Below are 17368 nucleotides of genomic sequence, written 5' to 3'. Positions count from 1 at the left end.
ATGTAACTCAAGGTGCTGCCTCCGACTACTCCCAATGTATTTCCTGTTCACATACTGTATGTTCTAAGATGTCTGTGCCTCTCAATGTCACAGTATGTACAAAATGGATGAATTACTTGGTAGCAGGTTTTATCACCTTAATGAAAATCAAGCAAGACTAATCTAGCCTTGGTTTTTAGGTTTTTTTGGAAGGCTAGACATATGTAAACAGTAAATGTTTTGGGGATAGTTAAATACAGCACTTTTAGATGTGGCTTTCTCAGTACTGTAACTTGCCAGAATTTTGCTTTGTAAAGTTATGTGTTTGTAAAAAACCCTCTACCCACTGGCATAGGTTACAATTTACCAAAATGTATTATTCTGACAGAAGGATGTCTGTTATGTGTTACAGGAAAAAGAAGACCTGAATGCCTACTTGAAGAAACGCCTTCTCTCCTGTCCAGTCCTGATTGTTAGTCCGTCCAACTGCCTCCTAGCGTTAGGAGATGTGCCAATAACCACCTTTCCAAAAGACCAGCTTACCGAGAGTGCTTTATACCTTATGGCCTACTACTATACCCTACACCTTACCTATCCCAAGTGTGTAGCCACTCTCCTTTCAGTCATACAGACGGAGGTACTCTTAGACAAAATCCATGAGAGAGATCTCACATCATCTTACAAGAAGAGCATGGCTGAGTGGAAAACTTTTATTGGCCAATAAAACCAGTGGTCAGATATGGTGTAGCACTTCCTCTCTCCCTCCAAGGCTACTACAGTCCATGTTCATTGAGACTGCTTATATTTTGTGTGTGTTTGCACAAAAATCAGTGCAGGTTCTGCCTAGTTTTAAGTTAATTTTAAGTTTTCAGTTAATATTGAATTTCAACAACCATCTGTTCAGCAGAAGCAGTCACTAGTTTAGGCATATCAGTATCAACATATTGGATATTGGCAAAAAAGTCCAGCATTGTGCATCCTTAATGAATATGTTTAATGTAATGTAATGGTTACTGGTGTATTGAGGGACTAGTTGTTCATGTAAGCCCAGAACCTTTAATTTGAATGTTAAAATATTAAGCATTTTGTATTGAGAATGAATGTTACAGATTGAGCAGTTTTAGTGTGCCTAGTAGTATATCTGGCTATGCTTTGTGTGTGCTTGTGCAAAGCACAGATTTTGCATGTGTATTGAGAGGCACATTGGTCAGATGTCACACATTTGGCATGTTCTGCTATGTTTTCATATTGCAGTTTCATAAATACTGTGAGCCCAAATGTTGGGAAAAAAAGAAACTATCTCCTCTGCATGGGACTATTTTTTTGCTGTCAAAATAAATGTTGCTTAAATGCAAGTCCAGTTTTAAGTTTTTCTGTCTTATAAGAATAGGTGAATATCTTGAATCTAGAACGGTGTTACTGTTGTAGAGCTTACAATAAGGTAAATACACTTGAGATGATGACGGGATGGAGAATTACAGCTTATTATGGCAAAAGAGCACTGCGTAATACTAGTCAGGAATGCTACCTTCAAGACATTTTTTCTCAATTCTAGTTTCTAATCTTATTTCAAGTTGGTGGTGGACTTAAATCTAGAACAGTGTCACAATTATAGAACTAAAAATTAGTTAAATACACTTGAAACAGAGGATGAAAGATGCTACTTTTGAGGAGAAAAATACTATTTTTGAGCATCACAAGCTTATTACAAAAGGCTTAAATATAATGTCTTATTTCAAGAAATCTTATCAAGCGAATTTTCACTTGTTCCATTGGCAAATTTTTTTGCTTATTTCAAGCCAAAAAATCTTGTTTTCACTTTTTTTTAACTTATTTTTGGAGTGGCTTTTTTTCCAGTGTTTGAACAACACCAGGAGCAAAACAGCAGACAAAATACTCACCTGTGCCATTCCATACTCACCTCTATCTCATCACCTCTATCTCATGACATTTCCAGCCTGGTTAAAAAACATTGGCATGTGATAGCCACAGACCCCTCCCTGAAAAGACAGCTGGACGAGCCACCTCGTGTTGTGCTCAAACGACCCCCTAACCTCAGGAACATGCTTGTAAGGGCTGATTGCCCTGACCCCCTAACCTCAGGAACATGCTTGTAAGGGCTGATTGCCCTTCTCCTCCTCCATCTACCTCTGTCCTGAGTCCAATTGAACCTGGTAACTACAAATGTGGCAACTGCCAGCAGTGCAACTTCACCCGCAAAACAAAGACTTTTTACCACCCACACACTGGTAAGGTTCTCAAAGTAAAAGGTGTCATTTCCTGTAAGACCAGTAATGGTATTTATTTGTTGAAGTGCCCCTGCGGCCTTGCTTACATTGGCAAGACCTCCAGACCTCTGAAGAATAGAATCTCAGAGCACAGAAGTACCATCAGAAATCATGATCAGAAAAGTCCAGTTGCCTGTCATTTTAATTTGATGAACCATCCTGTCGCTTCTCTTACCTGGGCTTTGAGCATGTTCAACCTCCGCAGCAAGGGGGGGACATTAACAATCTGCTTCTGAAACGTGAACTGTTTTGGATATACGCTCTGAACACTTTGTCACCCAAAGGCCTTAAAGGATAACTTCAGTATTTTTCAACCTGGGCCCTATTTCCCCCATGTGTATGTGTGCGTATGATTCATAGGTACAACTCATTTTAAAATTGGTTCAGTATTGAGGGAGGCGAATGCAGCCGGCAGCCGCGAGGTAGATATGGGGGCAAATGCGTCCCGTATAAGTTTGCGCATTAAAAGTGCTTTTTTTCGCCACTGATCGGTTCAGATCGCCAGTGCTATCTCTGTAAATAGCATACTAAGCGTTTCGAACATTGTTTATATAACATTACCTCCACTGTGTCTGTAGCTCTCTCTACTCGTGAGACAGCCGTTTTCTTGAGGAAGAGGTGTTTCGGGATTGGATGTCTTCTCTTCTTCGGCTGGCAGTAGTCATCTTGGGAGAAGTGAGCACTGCAGACCTGATGGTCTGCAAGGCGCAGTGTCTGGACAGGAGTGTTAGCATCCATTTGTAGCACAACTAGCCACAACTTAACAATCTCGCCGTCCGACAAAGGCAGCCTATGAAAGCTGTACGGGGTGTTGCGTTACATCCTGTTCTTGCAATTCAAGCACAAACACGAACCATTGTTTTCAATCGATGCAGTAAAACTCTCAACTGTACTCTGGGACAACCAGCGCCACTCTGAGCGGCGCTCAGCATGGCTCCTCTGTTTTCTTCCAGCAACAAGCAAAGCTCTCGCGAGATAACGTCACAGCCGGGAGGAGGTGAAGGGTCAGGGAGACGCTTAGTATGCTATTTACAGAGATAGCACTGGCGATCTGAACTGGTCAGTGGCGAAAAAAAGCACTTTTAATGCGCAAACTTATACAGGACACATTTGCCCCCGTTACTGTTGTAGCTCGTTTCGCAGCTGCCGGTTACATCCGCCTCCCTCAATACTGAACCTATTTTAGAACGAGTTGTACCTATGAATCATACGCACACATACACATGGGGAAATAGGGCCCAGGTTGAAAAATACCGAAGTTATCCTTTAATGAAGAATGTGACATTAGACCCTTTCTCTAAACTGTTCAAACTCTGCTGGTCTACATGTATTTCTGTTTTTGCTGTATACTTACACTAATACTTATACTGCTGTGCCCTTGCTGCTCATTGATGACCTCTGAAGAATAGAATCTCAGAACAGAAGTACCATCAAAAATCATGATCAGTAAAGTCCAGTTGCCTGTCATTTTAATTTCATGAACCATCCTGTCGCTTCTCTTACCTACATTGAGCATGTTCAACCTCCACAGCGAGAGGGGGACATTAACAATCTGCTTCTGAAACGTGAACTGTTTTGGATATACACTCTGAACACTTTGTCATCCAAAGGCCTTAATGAAGAATGTGACATGAGACCCTTTCTCTAAACTGTTCTAACTCTGCTGGTCTACATGTATTTCTGCTTTTACTGTATACTTACACTAATACTTACTAATAATACTGCTGTGCCCTTGCTGCTCATTGATGTGCATTTTTTTCCATTTATTGTAAGAGGCGCCTCTTTTAGCATGTTTGATGCTGTATGATGGTCCTACCTGATGTTTTTGTACTCAGACTGCTTCAAGTGTGTTTATATTTTTACAATTGTGTACCATGTTGCATCTTTGTGGTATTTATGTCTCTACACTCACTAGGTGTATGTGTTGGCATATAGTCGAGTGTGTATATTGCTATATTATTGTTGTTTTCTACACTTTGTATAATTACTGTGGAAGTGGCATCAGCTGTTTTTGATCATGTGACCACTTACCTATTTAAAGATGGCGTCTCCCATTGTTCTGTATGACCTTTATTTCACTCAGTGAATAAATTGCACTGAAGAGGAGCCCTGCAGTGTGCGAGCCTTTCTTTACCTGCTCAGCTTTCCACATTTTTGAGCTCAGCACCTGCACAATTTTGTTCGTGGATGTGTGTGCTTTTTGCTGCTTTGAGGAATAACTTACCCTTACTTCCTGTATTTTTACAGTCAAGATTTATTCAGATCCAGGTTAGAAAAAAAAATCTACTGTATAAAAGTGCAATCAGTAGACAGCAGTTCTTCACTAGGCAGCCACATTCTGGCTGAGGTGCAGTTGCCCGAGCTGATCAAGGTCACTTGAGACAATTATTGTATTTCCAGCTGACGTGCCGCAAAGATACCAGGGGCCTCATTTATAACCATGGCGTATGCACAGATGATGACGTACGCCACTTTCTATGCAAACTTTGGGATTTATTAAAATCAAACTTGACAGAAAATGAGCGGTCTTCCATGGCAGCTCTGACCCATGCATATGCACAAAAATTGTATACTTGAGAAACTGCTACCCCCGAGGCAGAAAGATGAAAAGGAAGAAATGTGAATTTGATATCATTGTGTAAAATAAAGACAGATATAACCTGTCACGTTTTATATATGAAGAGTGTAATTGCAAAAACGGATGAACATGAGTAAACAAACATGTCTTTGACTGATGTGCACACATGAAGAACATGAGTTAGGAAACTAAAGACAAGCTTTATTTTAAAAGAACTTCTCGGGTCATTAAAAAGACAGATGAACTTAAATCTGTGAAATAATGATGTGAAAAGTTGGACAAATCAAGTGTACGCTGCTGCCATTTTCAATGCCTTAGTCGGACAGATACAAGTGCAGAGTGTCACTGTTATGAGCAGATATATTTTGCTTTATAATGTGTTTGTTTTATGTCTCTTAATTATTGTTATCACTGTGAGTTAAATGTGTTGTATGCTATTGTAAAGCACCGTGTCACTGTTAGAAAAAGTGCAATAAATCAGTTGATAGGTGGGTATAAAAAGCAGCGATCACAGTGCGTAAAGACGCATGATGGCCTACTTGGCACTGTTAGAGGATGTGGTGGATGGGCGACTCTGGAGGGAGCGGATCTTTAGGGGCCAGCAAGACCTACTGGCCAATGATGATGAGTGGCTTATGAGCCGGTTCCGACTGAACCGTGCATTGGTGCTGGATCTCTGAGCTGCCCTGGGCCCAGCATTAAAAAGAAGCACCAAGCTGTGCCGCTGCTGGCACAGTTGAAAAACGCGCTACTACTGACACAAATGTTGGCCCTGACAAAAACTGCTGCTGTGCGCCAGCGTCTTGATGTGATGCATCATTTATGACAACGAGACGTATTTTAAGAAATCATTTGAGCCAAGAGAATCAGATGTTTGTCAAACAGCACTATGGCAACTGTATCCCTCATTTAGAGTGTTTATTTCAGACAGTCACTGAAACTGTCTGACAGTCAGCGCGAAACATCCCTCGGATTTCAAATAGCCTTAACACCTTAATATCAAACCACTTCATGCATGCTAAGTTTGCCATGCTCATAATAGCCCCATTTCTGGGTTGTTCATGATGACATAGAGTAATTAAGACCAAAATTGTTACGATTGCTCCTTTTTGGAGAATTTGGCTTTCCCCTGCGTCTGCGCGCTGCCAGCCTGCCTGAAGTAGACCTGGAAGCGGTCACCATGGAGCTGTAGCTCCTGAACGAGCCTGTACTCCCCAAATCCTGTCTTGCGCACCTTGCTTGCGCACCGCGAAAATCGCACTCTGTGTGAAAGAGGCTCAGACAGCCAAACTTCTCCCAGGAGGAAACTGATGTTTTGGTCCGGGAGATCCAAGCTCGCAGTGTCCGAATATACGGAACTGCGAGCAGACCTCCACGGTCTGATGATGCAAACGTAGCCTGGGAGGAGGTCACCACAATCATAAATCAATGTTGCGTTTCTCTCGTGCGCGCGTGCACGCTCTCTCTTTCTCTCTCGCAGTCTCACTCTGTTTCTTTTCTTTTGACTTTACTAAGATGACAGATGCTGAATATATACTCCCTATCTGATGCTGTGGCTGTTTGTGGTTGGCTGAGAGGGATGTGAAGTCTTTAATTTGCAGCTGTGNNGCACTGTCCGCCGGTCAGCCAAACTTCCACTTACACCGGCTGCGCTCCGCCTGCGCTGACAGTAGACCTGGTTTCAGCTGGCGAGCTTTTAGCACACCTTCGGCAAAGCCTTTTGGCACGAAACTGTCACTGCGCCAAGCTGGATCTGTCGACACTTCCCCCTGCTGCGCCGCCACACCCATCTCAGTGCACCTCGGTCTGCCAAACTACCAAACTGAACGCGCCTCGGGTTGCGCTGCTCGAAACTAGCTTTGCGCGGGGTGCGCCACCCTGCGCCGCGCCTGGAAACTAGAGCCCTAAACATTAATTTTCAAAGCCATTAAACTCACCGAGTGGTCAGTGGTGTTCATTGATGTTTTGACATAAAAATTGTAGCAAACTGTGGTTTCCATCCATGTTTTCACTATTCATCTCGATTGTGGAACTATTTTTTCAGCTGGGTTGCGTGGGTGACAGGCTGGCACAGGAGCCTGTCACCCACAGGATGCAGCGCTGCTGCAATAGACAAACAGGTGTGAGTTGTAATAGGTGACAAGAGGGGCCAATGGTGAAGTGGAGGCTGGTTCCAGTGGTGGACAACGCCCAGACCCTTAGAAGGGGGTTTGTCCACCCTGATAACCAGCCTCCGTCCTCTTGTGTTTTTTATTGGAAATGTTGGTCGTGTTATGTGACCTGGTAGTTTTGTTGGGACTGAGGGAAGGAAGCTGCAATAATAATGAGCGAACCTCCAGGCCCAGGGGAGGAAGTGCTCATCCCTATCAGCGTCCTGCTTTTGTTTTTTTACTGTTTTTTTTTTTGTTTTTTTCCCATTGCGCAGCACCGCCCCCACAATAGTACTGCTCCCATGATATTAAGGCAAAAGGAACAAAATACAACCAAAAAGCAAGAAAACTACAAAACAAAAATTAGAAACAAAACAAAATGAAAACAAACAGACAAAACCAAGAGATTAACCACAAAATAGTCAGAAACTGTCAGAAAATAATAATAATAATAGTAATAGTAATTATTATAAGAACAATAATAATAATCATGATAATGATAATAATGAGGATTTTACAACTCAAAGGTAATTGCAATACTACTAAAAACAGCATATAGAGTTATTGTGAGAATTAAAGACCAGGAGAGTTTCACATTAAGGTTCATACAGTCAGGCATTATGTAACAAACCCTATGTGTGAGGCGCTGGTGTTCTGTGCTATCAGGTATCTCTTTAACCTCTTTTTAAAAACAGCTGTTCTTATTGCATGTGTAATGTCTGATGGCAAACTGTTCCATAACTTCATACCTCGGAATACTACAGTACGTTGCATTGCATTCGTTTTTGAAACAAGAAGTAAAAAAAAAAAAACCTCTTGCCGCATGCCTAGTATCAATGTTATGGATCAACCACCTAATGTGATGCAGTTACAATGTGTAATGATGACCTGGTAGTGCTAAGCCCGTACAGTGCTGGTTTGCAGCAACTGTGAGCGCCGCACCGAGTGGCAGCATGTCCATAGCTCTTCGTCCGTTGTGTCTTTTGATTGTTTGTTCTGTCAATCGATTATGTCCACAACTTCAGACAAAGTTGTTTATACAAGGCGAGCCCTGCTTGCACAGCGATCTTCTGCCAAACATGGGATTAAACACTTTATCCCAGCGGAGCAGTGGAAGGCTTACTGCGGGTGCAGAGCTGGAGCTAAGTTTAAGGCTAAGCTAAAGGCTAGGAGATGGATCTACAAGCCAGCTATACCTTCGATCGTCATGGGTAATGTCAACTCTCTGATCTACAAGCCAGCTATACCTTCGATCGTCATGGGTAATGTCAACTCTCTAACCAACAAACGTGACGAGCTGGAGGCACTGGTGAAAAACCAGCAAACTTACCGGGAGTGTACCCTGATGTGTTTTTCGGAGAGCTGGCTGACCAAGAGCACGGACGATTCCTGTGTGGACATACCCGGCTTCACTGCAGTCCATGCGGACAGGGACGTCAGAGCGAGCGGTAAGAGCAAAGGTGGAGGTCTGATCCTGTACGTTAACAATCGCTGGTGTAATCCAGGTCACATCACAGTGAAGAAGAAGATCTGCTGTCAGGATGTGGAACTTCTGGCAGTCGGACTCAGAGCCTACTATGTCCCGAGAGAGTACTCTCACACAGTCGCCATGATTGTTTACATCCCACCACGCGCCGCACTGACGGTAGCGTGTGACGTCATCCATGAGACTGTTGCTAGGTTACAGACCCAGCATCCTGATGCATTCATCCTGATTTCAGGAGATTTCAACCACGTCAGCCTTTCCTCCCATCTTACTGGCTTTGTACAGTATGTCAACTGTCCTACAAGGGAAAATAAGACGCTTGATCTGCTAATGCCAAGGAGGCATACACTGCCTCAGCCCTTCCACCTCTAGGCAGATCAGACCACAACTTGGTGTTCCTTCGGCCCTGCTCTAAACCCTGTGTCCTGAGGCAGCCTATAACCACCAGGACATTCAGGAAGTGGACTCCAGAGGCCAGAGAGTCCCTGAGAGCCTGCTATGAGTGTACAGACTGGGATGCACTGCAGGACACAGGGAAACAGGGGGGGCACGGACATCGACAGGAAGGTTGACTGCATCACCGGCTACACATCCTTCTGCAGGGACATGATTGTACCAGTGAGGGCTGTGTGCTGCTTTCCCAACAATAAGCCCTGGATCACCTCTGACATCAAGAAGCTCCTGAACCAGAAGAAAGCTGCCTTCAGGAAGCATGACAGGGAGAAGTGCAAGCAGGTGCAACAGGAGCTAAAGAGGAGCCTGAAGCAGGCCAAGTTGGTTTATAAGAAGAAGGTGGAGAAGAAGCTGCAGCATAATGACACCAGAGAGGTGTGGAGGGGAATGAGGAACATCACCGGCTACAAACAGAAGAACTGCCAGGCCACAGTGGGTGATGTTGGGGTCTGCTCTGCCTCACCACCACCCCCCTCCACCTCTCCAGTGGCAGCCTCCTCCCCTACACTACCTTCTCCTCACTACTGCAGCCCCAACACCGCAGCGGCAACTCCTCTTCCTCCTGGCTCCCCACCCTTCCTCTCTGTAGATGAAGTGAGGATGGAGCTAAGGAGGCTGCGACCAGGAAAGGTGGCTGGCACAGATGATGTTTGTCTGAGGCTGCTCAAGGTCTGTGCAGACCAACTGGCCGAGCCCCTCCAGCGGCTGTTCAACCTGAGCCTACAGGCAGGGAGGGTCCGGTCCTGTGGAAAACATCATGTCTTGTGCCGGTACACAAAGTTTGGCGCCTGGCCGAGCTCAACAACTACAGACTGGTGGCCCTCACGTCACACATCATGAAGACCCTGGAGAGGCTGCTCCTCCGTCACCTGAGACCACAGACTGAACGTGCGGAGTAGACGACGCTGTCCTCTACTTGTTACATCGGGCCCACTCCTACTTAGACGAGCCGGGGAGTCAAGTGAGGATTATGTTCTTTGACTTTTCGAGCACTTTTAATACCATCCAGTCTCTGCTGCTTAGAGAGAAGCTCAGACAAATGGGAGTTGAACCTGCCCTCTCATCCTGGATCACACACTACCTGACGGGACGACCACAGTTCGTCAGGTTGGGGAGCTGCGTTTCCGGGACGGTGGAGAGCAGCACTGGTTCTCCGCAGGGGACTGTGCTGGCTCCATACCTGTTCACCTTGTACACATCAGACTTCAATTACAACTCAGAGTCTTGCCACATCCAGAAGTATTCGGATGATACGGCTATTGTGGCGTGTGTGAGGAAGGGACAGGAGGCGGAGTACAGGGACCTTGTGGGAGCCTTCAGCAGCTGGTGTGAGAGGAACAGCCTTCTCCTGAACAGGAAGACCAAGGAGATGGTCGTCGACTTCTGCAGGTCTAAACCACCTCTGCAGCCAGTCAACATCAGGGGCGAGGACATCGAGGTGGTACAGTCCTACAGGTACCTGGGCGTACACCTGGATAGCAAGCTGGACTGGTCAGTCAACACAGATGCACTTTACAGGAAGGGCCAGAGCAGGCTCTTTTTCTTGAGGAGGCTCAGGTCCTTTGACGTCTGTGAGGAGATGTTGCTCATGTTTTATCAGTCAGTGGTGGCAAGCACCATTTGTTATGCTGCTGTCTGCTGGGGAGGCAGTGCGACAGAGAGGGACACCAGAAGGCTGGACAAGCTGATCCGCAAAGCTGGGTCAGTGCTGGGGAGGTGCCTGGACTCACTGGGGACCGTGGCGGAGAGGAGGATGCGGACCAAGCTGCTGGACATCATGAACAATGTCAACCACCCTCTCCACCACACCTTAGTGGAGCAGAGCAGCAGCCGCAGCGGGCGCCTCATTGCGCTGCGTTCACGGATGGAGCACCACAGGAGGTCATTTGTCCCAACGGCCATCAGACTTTTTAACAGCACAGTTGAGGGCAGGGCCCCCCCCCACCACACACACACACACACACACACACTACACAACCCACTACTGTCTCTTTTTACTATTTCTTAATGTGCACTTAACCACCTCACATTTTATTTATTGACTGTCTTTTATTGTGTGTTTGTGTTTTGTAGGCTACTCTCTGTTCTTACTGTATTTATTGAGCTATGAGATACCCTGGATTCTCTTAGGGGATGAATAAAGTATCTTTCTATCTATCTATCTATCTATCTATCTATTGCTAAAAGAAAATGGTGGTAAAGGATATTTGGGGTTTTAGACAATAAAATATTTCTCATAAAACAGAGCAAGGAAATAACTACCTTGTCCTTCACCAATGGCCAACCTAAGGTTGTATGCATTCTGATGATTTTAGCTCTTCTGTAACAGTTCAGAGCTAGTCGTGCGGCTCCGTTCTGGACTAACTGTAGTTTGTTTAGGTCTTTACTTGATGCACTCGACCACACTGCTGGACAGTAATGCAAATGAGTAAGAACTAATGATAGTACAACGTGTGAGATACATTCTTGTGGTAAGAATGTAGCACATCTCCTGATAACTGCCAGACCTCTTCCCACAACTGCAACTGTTTTTTTCTATCTGCTTTGACCACTTCAATCTGCTGTCTAATAACACCCCGAGGAGTTTGGTTTCCTCTACTTGTTCCACAGGCACTCCCTGTACTGACAGATTTAACTGTGGTTTAAGTTTAAGCCCAAAAGATGATCCAAATATTATACTTTTTGTTTTTGATGAATTAAGAACTAACTTATTACTCCATGCCCACATTGCAACAGATTGTAATTCCCTGTCTAATGCACAAGGCAGTTCCTTAATAGATGCTGCTGGTAAGTACAGTGTGTACCATCAGCATACCTAACTGCTCTTGCTTGATGTAGGACAAGAGGAGGATAATTGGTGAAGATAGAGAACAGTACTGGTCCCAAGCTTTCCTGTGGTACACCACACTGCAACTCACATTTGAAAAATTACCATTGTAAAATAAATTTTTTCGCAGAGGAATTACCTTTGCCACTTTTCATACTGAAGGGAAAACATTGTTTTCTATGCTGGTGTTTAAGATGTAGCAGACAGGTCCAGCCAAACAGCTGGCCACCAATTTCAAGAGATTCCCATCCAGATTATCCATCCCAGTGTTTATAGCAGATAACTGTTGTTCTACTTGTTTTACATTTGCTTTATTTAACTCAAATTTCAAAGAAGAATTGTTCTTCATGAGTTGTTTAATTCTGCACTCATGTGATGGGGTGAGATTCATAGCTGGCATCTCTTTTCTCAATTTGTCCACCTTATTAACAAAAAAATAATTTAAATAATTTGCAATTTCTTGTGGTTTTGTTAAAAATGAGTCCCCTGTATCAATACAAGATGGGGTTTGGCTCATTTTTCTTCCCATTATTCCATTAAGGGTACTCCACAGTTTTTTCCCATCATACTTACACTGATTTATTTTGATTTTGAAAAACAACTTTTTCTTTTTCCTATTGATTTTAGTTACTTGATTTCTCAGTTTACAATAGGTTTCCCAGTCAGACTTACTCCCCGTCCTCTTTGCAGTACCCTTTGCCACATCTCTATCAACCATAAGGCTCCGGAGCTCATTATCAATCCATGGTGCCCTGACATTTCTCACAGTAAGTTTTTTAATAGTTGCATGTTTTTCCACTACAGGGTAAAATATGTTATCAAAAGCCTTAATGGTGTTATCAGGATAATCTTCCTTATATACATCTGACCAACATAAATTATTAACATCAAGACAAAAACATTCCTGAGAAAATGTTTTATATGATCTTTTGTAAATTACTTTTGGTTTCCCTTCAGGTACTTTTGCTTTCCCAGTTATAGCTATTACGTTGTGATCACTAAACCCAATGGCAACAGATATGCCCTTGGAGCACATATCCACTGCATTTGTAAAAATGTGGTCTATGCAAGTAGATGTCCTCTTACCACCCCTATTGATATAGATTCTTGTTGGTTGATTAATGACTTGTGTTAGTTGACATGCATTAGTTACATTTAGAACTTTGCTCTTTAGTGGACAGTCCTGTGACATCCAATTTATGTTCAGGTTGCCATTAAATAAATTTCATGTCCAGTGTCACAAACACAGTCAGTCATATCACACACTTCACTCAGATACAAGTTGTCCGCACATGGTGGTCTGTAACAGCACCCAACTAGTAGTGGTTTGACATATGGTAAGTGAACCTGTAACCACAAGGCCTCAACGCTGGCAGGCATGAAGTCTTATCTTATCTTTGTTGGATTATGTCTCTGAGTGTATATGGCAACCCCTCCTCCGTGCGAGTTCCTGTCAGTATAACCCTGTATATTCACTGCTTCATCTGAAAATGTATGATCAAGATGGGTTTCTGTCACTGCTAAAATATGTATATTATTTGTAGTCAAAACATCTGTTATTTCTTCAGTTTTCTTCCTGAGACTGCAAATATTAATGTGAGCTAGTTTCAGTCCTTTCCTAGGTAATTTTGTTAATACTGACATAATTTATCTATAAAATAACAAAACAAACTAAACGAGCAAAGAAAACAAAAAAATATAAAGGCGCTAAAGGAAATGATACACCCTACGTTCCATTTGCTTAGTTTGGTTTTACATTAGAGTCATTTTTTAGTTGTGATGGTGGGCATGTGATTAATTTGTCATGCCTAAGAAATGCTCTCTCTCCCCTTTCTCTGGCAGCTTTCATTGCAGGCAGGAGTTCCTTCCTTTTTTGAGGCACAGCCTCTGGAAAGTCCTCATTTAGATAAATGTTTGTACCTTCAAGGTATTTTGCCCTCTCAAGCTCTGCTTCCTTGTACTTGTACCTAAGAAATTTGACCACAATGGATCTGGGCCTGATGGAATTCCCATTCTTAGGTCTCCCTGTTCTATGCACTCTCTCCAAAGTGACTTTACTATGATCAAGTTTTAATCTTGAAACAGCTGTCTGCCTTTCTCCTCAGAGTCACTCCATTTCTCATTTGGAGACTCTGGAATGCCATCCATCACTATGTTATTCCGCCTGCTTTGTCCTTCTAAGTAGTTGGCTTTAGTGTCGAAGACCAGAAGAGATTCGGCCAATTTACACATGTCCTGTGAGCTTGAATGACATCCAGCTGAGAGTTTAGTATATTTAGACATGTGACTCTGTGATGTCACCAAGCAAACTTTAGGAGAACTTCTGCTCTCTTCACTCTCTCTGACCGGCACTTGCTCCTAGGCTCTTTCTCTTGCCCCTAAACCTTTAGGGGGGCACTTGCTCTACAGACTCTTGCTGCTCTTTCTCGAGAGCCGTTGACCAGCTCAGACTCTTGGCTCCTATCCCTGAACCACTGAAGGGGGCACTTGCTCTGTGATTCTTGACACTTTCTCCCCTGAGCTGCTGACCAACTCTTGCTCCTAAGACTCTCTTGCTCTCGTTCTCCTGGAGCTAAGTGATGTTAGTTTGCTAATGCGTTCCACAGACAGAGTCTTGCATGCAACTAAACATCCTCGGTACTAACCCAAACTCTCCTGCAACACATATGGCATACACATATACTCACTTACAAATTGGATTTCAATATAGCTACACCCAAAGAGACAACTCAGCGTTCTTGCTTCTTTTCCCTTGACTTTGACCTGTCTCACTTTCTCTCTCGCGCGCGCACACACACACACACACACACACAAACACACACCGATGCTTGCATATAGTTAGTTAGTTAGTTAGTTAGTTAGAATTTGTGTGTTTGTTGCCTTGCTTTCATTATGAATAAATACATTTGGAATATACCTGCTGTCTGTTTAATATTGCACAAGAGTTAACGAATGGTCATCCTCTGCTATGTCAGGAACTCCTAAACCTTTAACCTTTACTATTAATGTGGCATCTTTGGTTGTAGTTATTAATTTAAATATTAATCAGAGTTCCTAATTAATAGTTTAGTGTATTTTATGAGACTGATATCATTAACTCTGTGTAAGTGCTAAATTGTAGGCAACTGCAAGGGTTAACACCCACACAGGGTTTAAACCTGAAAAACTGAAGAAGCTTCTTGGATGAGAGGCGAAACGTCTTCAAGAAATGCAAGCAAGTCCAGTTGCCTACGATATAGCACTTATGAGTACCATGACCTGGATGACTGAGAATCTTCACCGACAAACGATATCATTAACAAACTACCATTTTACCATGTTTCTGTCTCTTTGTCAGGCTACATCGAAGCTGTGGTTATCCCTGCAGGAGCCAGGAGGATCAAAGTTGTCGAGGACAAACCCTCACATAGCTTTCTGGGTAATGATGCATGTGTTTTAAGGTCCTTGAGAAAAATTACCTGAGGCATACTCACAAACACAATACCATGCAACTATTGAGATAAATCGAATAACTGTTTTAGTAACTTGTTTCATGCTTCTTGAGTGCTAGGGTTTCTCATGTCATACATGATAATAAACATAAAAAAGTAATAAATGATATAATAAAATAGCTTTGGATTTTTGGACTTTGGGTTGGATAGAATACCATTAATATGAGCCCATGGTCTCCTGTAAATGACACAGGCCATGTTTCACTGTCCTGTGACATTTTGTTGACAGTGCAGTTAATGGAGAAAGTAGCAGACAGATCAAACAATGGTTTCTTAATTGTTAGTGCAGCACTAATACTATGCCAACTGCTTTAATACAACTGCTGATATATGTTTGTGTACGTATGCATATACTGCATGTTTGTGTGTTTGTTATTTGTATATATATAAACACAGGGTTTATTCATAAAAGTGTTACTTCTGTCCCCCTGCATCTTCCCCACAGCTCTGAAAGACTCCAGTAAGAGGTCCATCAACAGCGACTGGAAAATTGAGCTTCCAGGAGATTTTGAGCTGGCTGGGACCACAGTGCGATATGTCAGAAGAGGATTATGGGAGAAGATGTCTGCTAAGGGACCCACTAACACCCCCTTACACTTGATGGTAAACACATATGTTACTGTGTTCTGAGTTGTTAAACAGTATCACAACATACCCTGTATACAATGGCAGGATGGAAACATCCTGCTAATACTTGTGTTAGGGTACAGTCACACGTGAGCGAAATTAACACTGCCGAATATTTGCCTTCCTTTACTTCCATTCAATGTGAGCAAAGGGGCAAATAAAAAATTTGCTTTCATTGGCAAAGCAAATTAGCATCTTTGCATCAGAGTCCTGTCGGGTAATTATTTGCAAAAACAGCTGATTTGCGGGTGGTTTTTAAAAAAAAACATTTTTTCCCGGGTTCGGATCTGGGTGGAAAAAATAACATGCGGGTCGGATCGCGGGTTTTAGATAAACACATCAGTCATTAGTTCGGTAAACTACAGATAACTATCTTGGTCATTATTTACTCTCTGAGGATCGCCTCCACTATTTCGCAACGGTCATTGGTTCAGCTGTTTACACGCGTTTCACCATCTAATAACACAATTTGTGATTGGACGACAGAATCAACATGGCTGCCACCGTCTAACAAGCGCCGCTTCCAAAACAGTAAATAATTATTTAGGTATTTGAGAAATAAGTGGATAAAACGTACAACTATCACTTTATAATGTTTCTGAAGTGTTTCCCTGATGGATTACTTCTCTCCTCGATGGATTCTAAAAACACGTGACGGCTCGTAACTGCTGAACGTCGCTCTGGACAGAAAGTAAGTCTATTATTACACATGTAAAGTTCCTTTACATAGATTAAAAGTTTAAAAGCATTAAACGTAACAAACGAGTGCTTTTACACTCGTATGGGAGAAGAACACAGAGGGTTGATGATGGAGCTGAAGTCAGGTTTTTATTGTGAGAGCTGCTTCATTCAGGTCGTTGTTTACTTACTGGCACCTTAACTGTGGCGATATGCTGTTCAATATTCAGCCAATATGACCCAAAATGATTACTTTAAATCCGGGTTACGGGTCGGGCTGCGGGTCATGTTTCAACGGGTCGAACCAGGTTGCGGTACTAATTGGCCTGATGCGCGGGTTTGCGGTTCGGGTGCGGGTTTGTACGTCGCCGGGTCGGGGCGGGGCGGATCTTGAAAACTGGACCCGTGCAGGACTCTGCTTTGCATTGAGTGGAGTTTAACTTTGGTGAAACTCTGCTGTGTCAAGAACTCCTAAACCTTTACGGCAGTAGCTCAGTCCATAGGGACTTGGCTTGGGAACCGGAGGGTCACCTGTTCAAGTCCCTGTCCGGACCAAATATGGAGCGTGGACTGGTGGTGACTTTATGTCATCTCACAGCAAGAGGGTTCCTGGTTCGAACCCAGGGGGGAGCCCTTCTGTGCGGAGTTTGCATGTTCTCCCTGTGTCAGTGTGGGTTTTCTCTGGGTACTCCGGCTTCCTCCCACAGTCCAAAGACATGCAGGTTGGGGATAAGTTAATTGGTGACTCTAAATTGGCCGTTCATGTGAATGTAAGTGTGAATGGTTGTCTGTCTCTGTCTATGTGTTAGCC

At 43.4% G+C, this 17368-nt stretch overlaps 1 protein-coding gene across 1 annotated transcript in view; it reads left to right on the top strand.

Moving 5' to 3' along the window:
* Positions 1-17368, top strand: part of adamts17 (ADAM metallopeptidase with thrombospondin type 1 motif, 17) — a 487878-nt gene that overhangs the window by 399232 nt on the left and 71278 nt on the right. Inside the window, exons 16-17 of the mRNA XM_050041105.1 lie at positions 15099-15179; positions 15698-15855. Coding sequence (XP_049897062.1) covers positions 15099-15179; positions 15698-15855 — 239 coding nt within the window. The remainder of the gene's footprint in view (positions 1-15098; positions 15180-15697; positions 15856-17368) is intronic.

Source organism: Epinephelus moara, chromosome 1 (genome assembly GCF_006386435.1).
Source record: "Epinephelus moara isolate mb chromosome 1, YSFRI_EMoa_1.0, whole genome shotgun sequence".
Lineage (NCBI taxonomy): Eukaryota > Metazoa > Chordata > Actinopteri > Perciformes > Serranidae > Epinephelus > Epinephelus moara.
The sequence above is the reverse complement of the archived record's forward strand: the minus strand, read 5'-3'. Positions and strand labels throughout refer to the sequence as shown.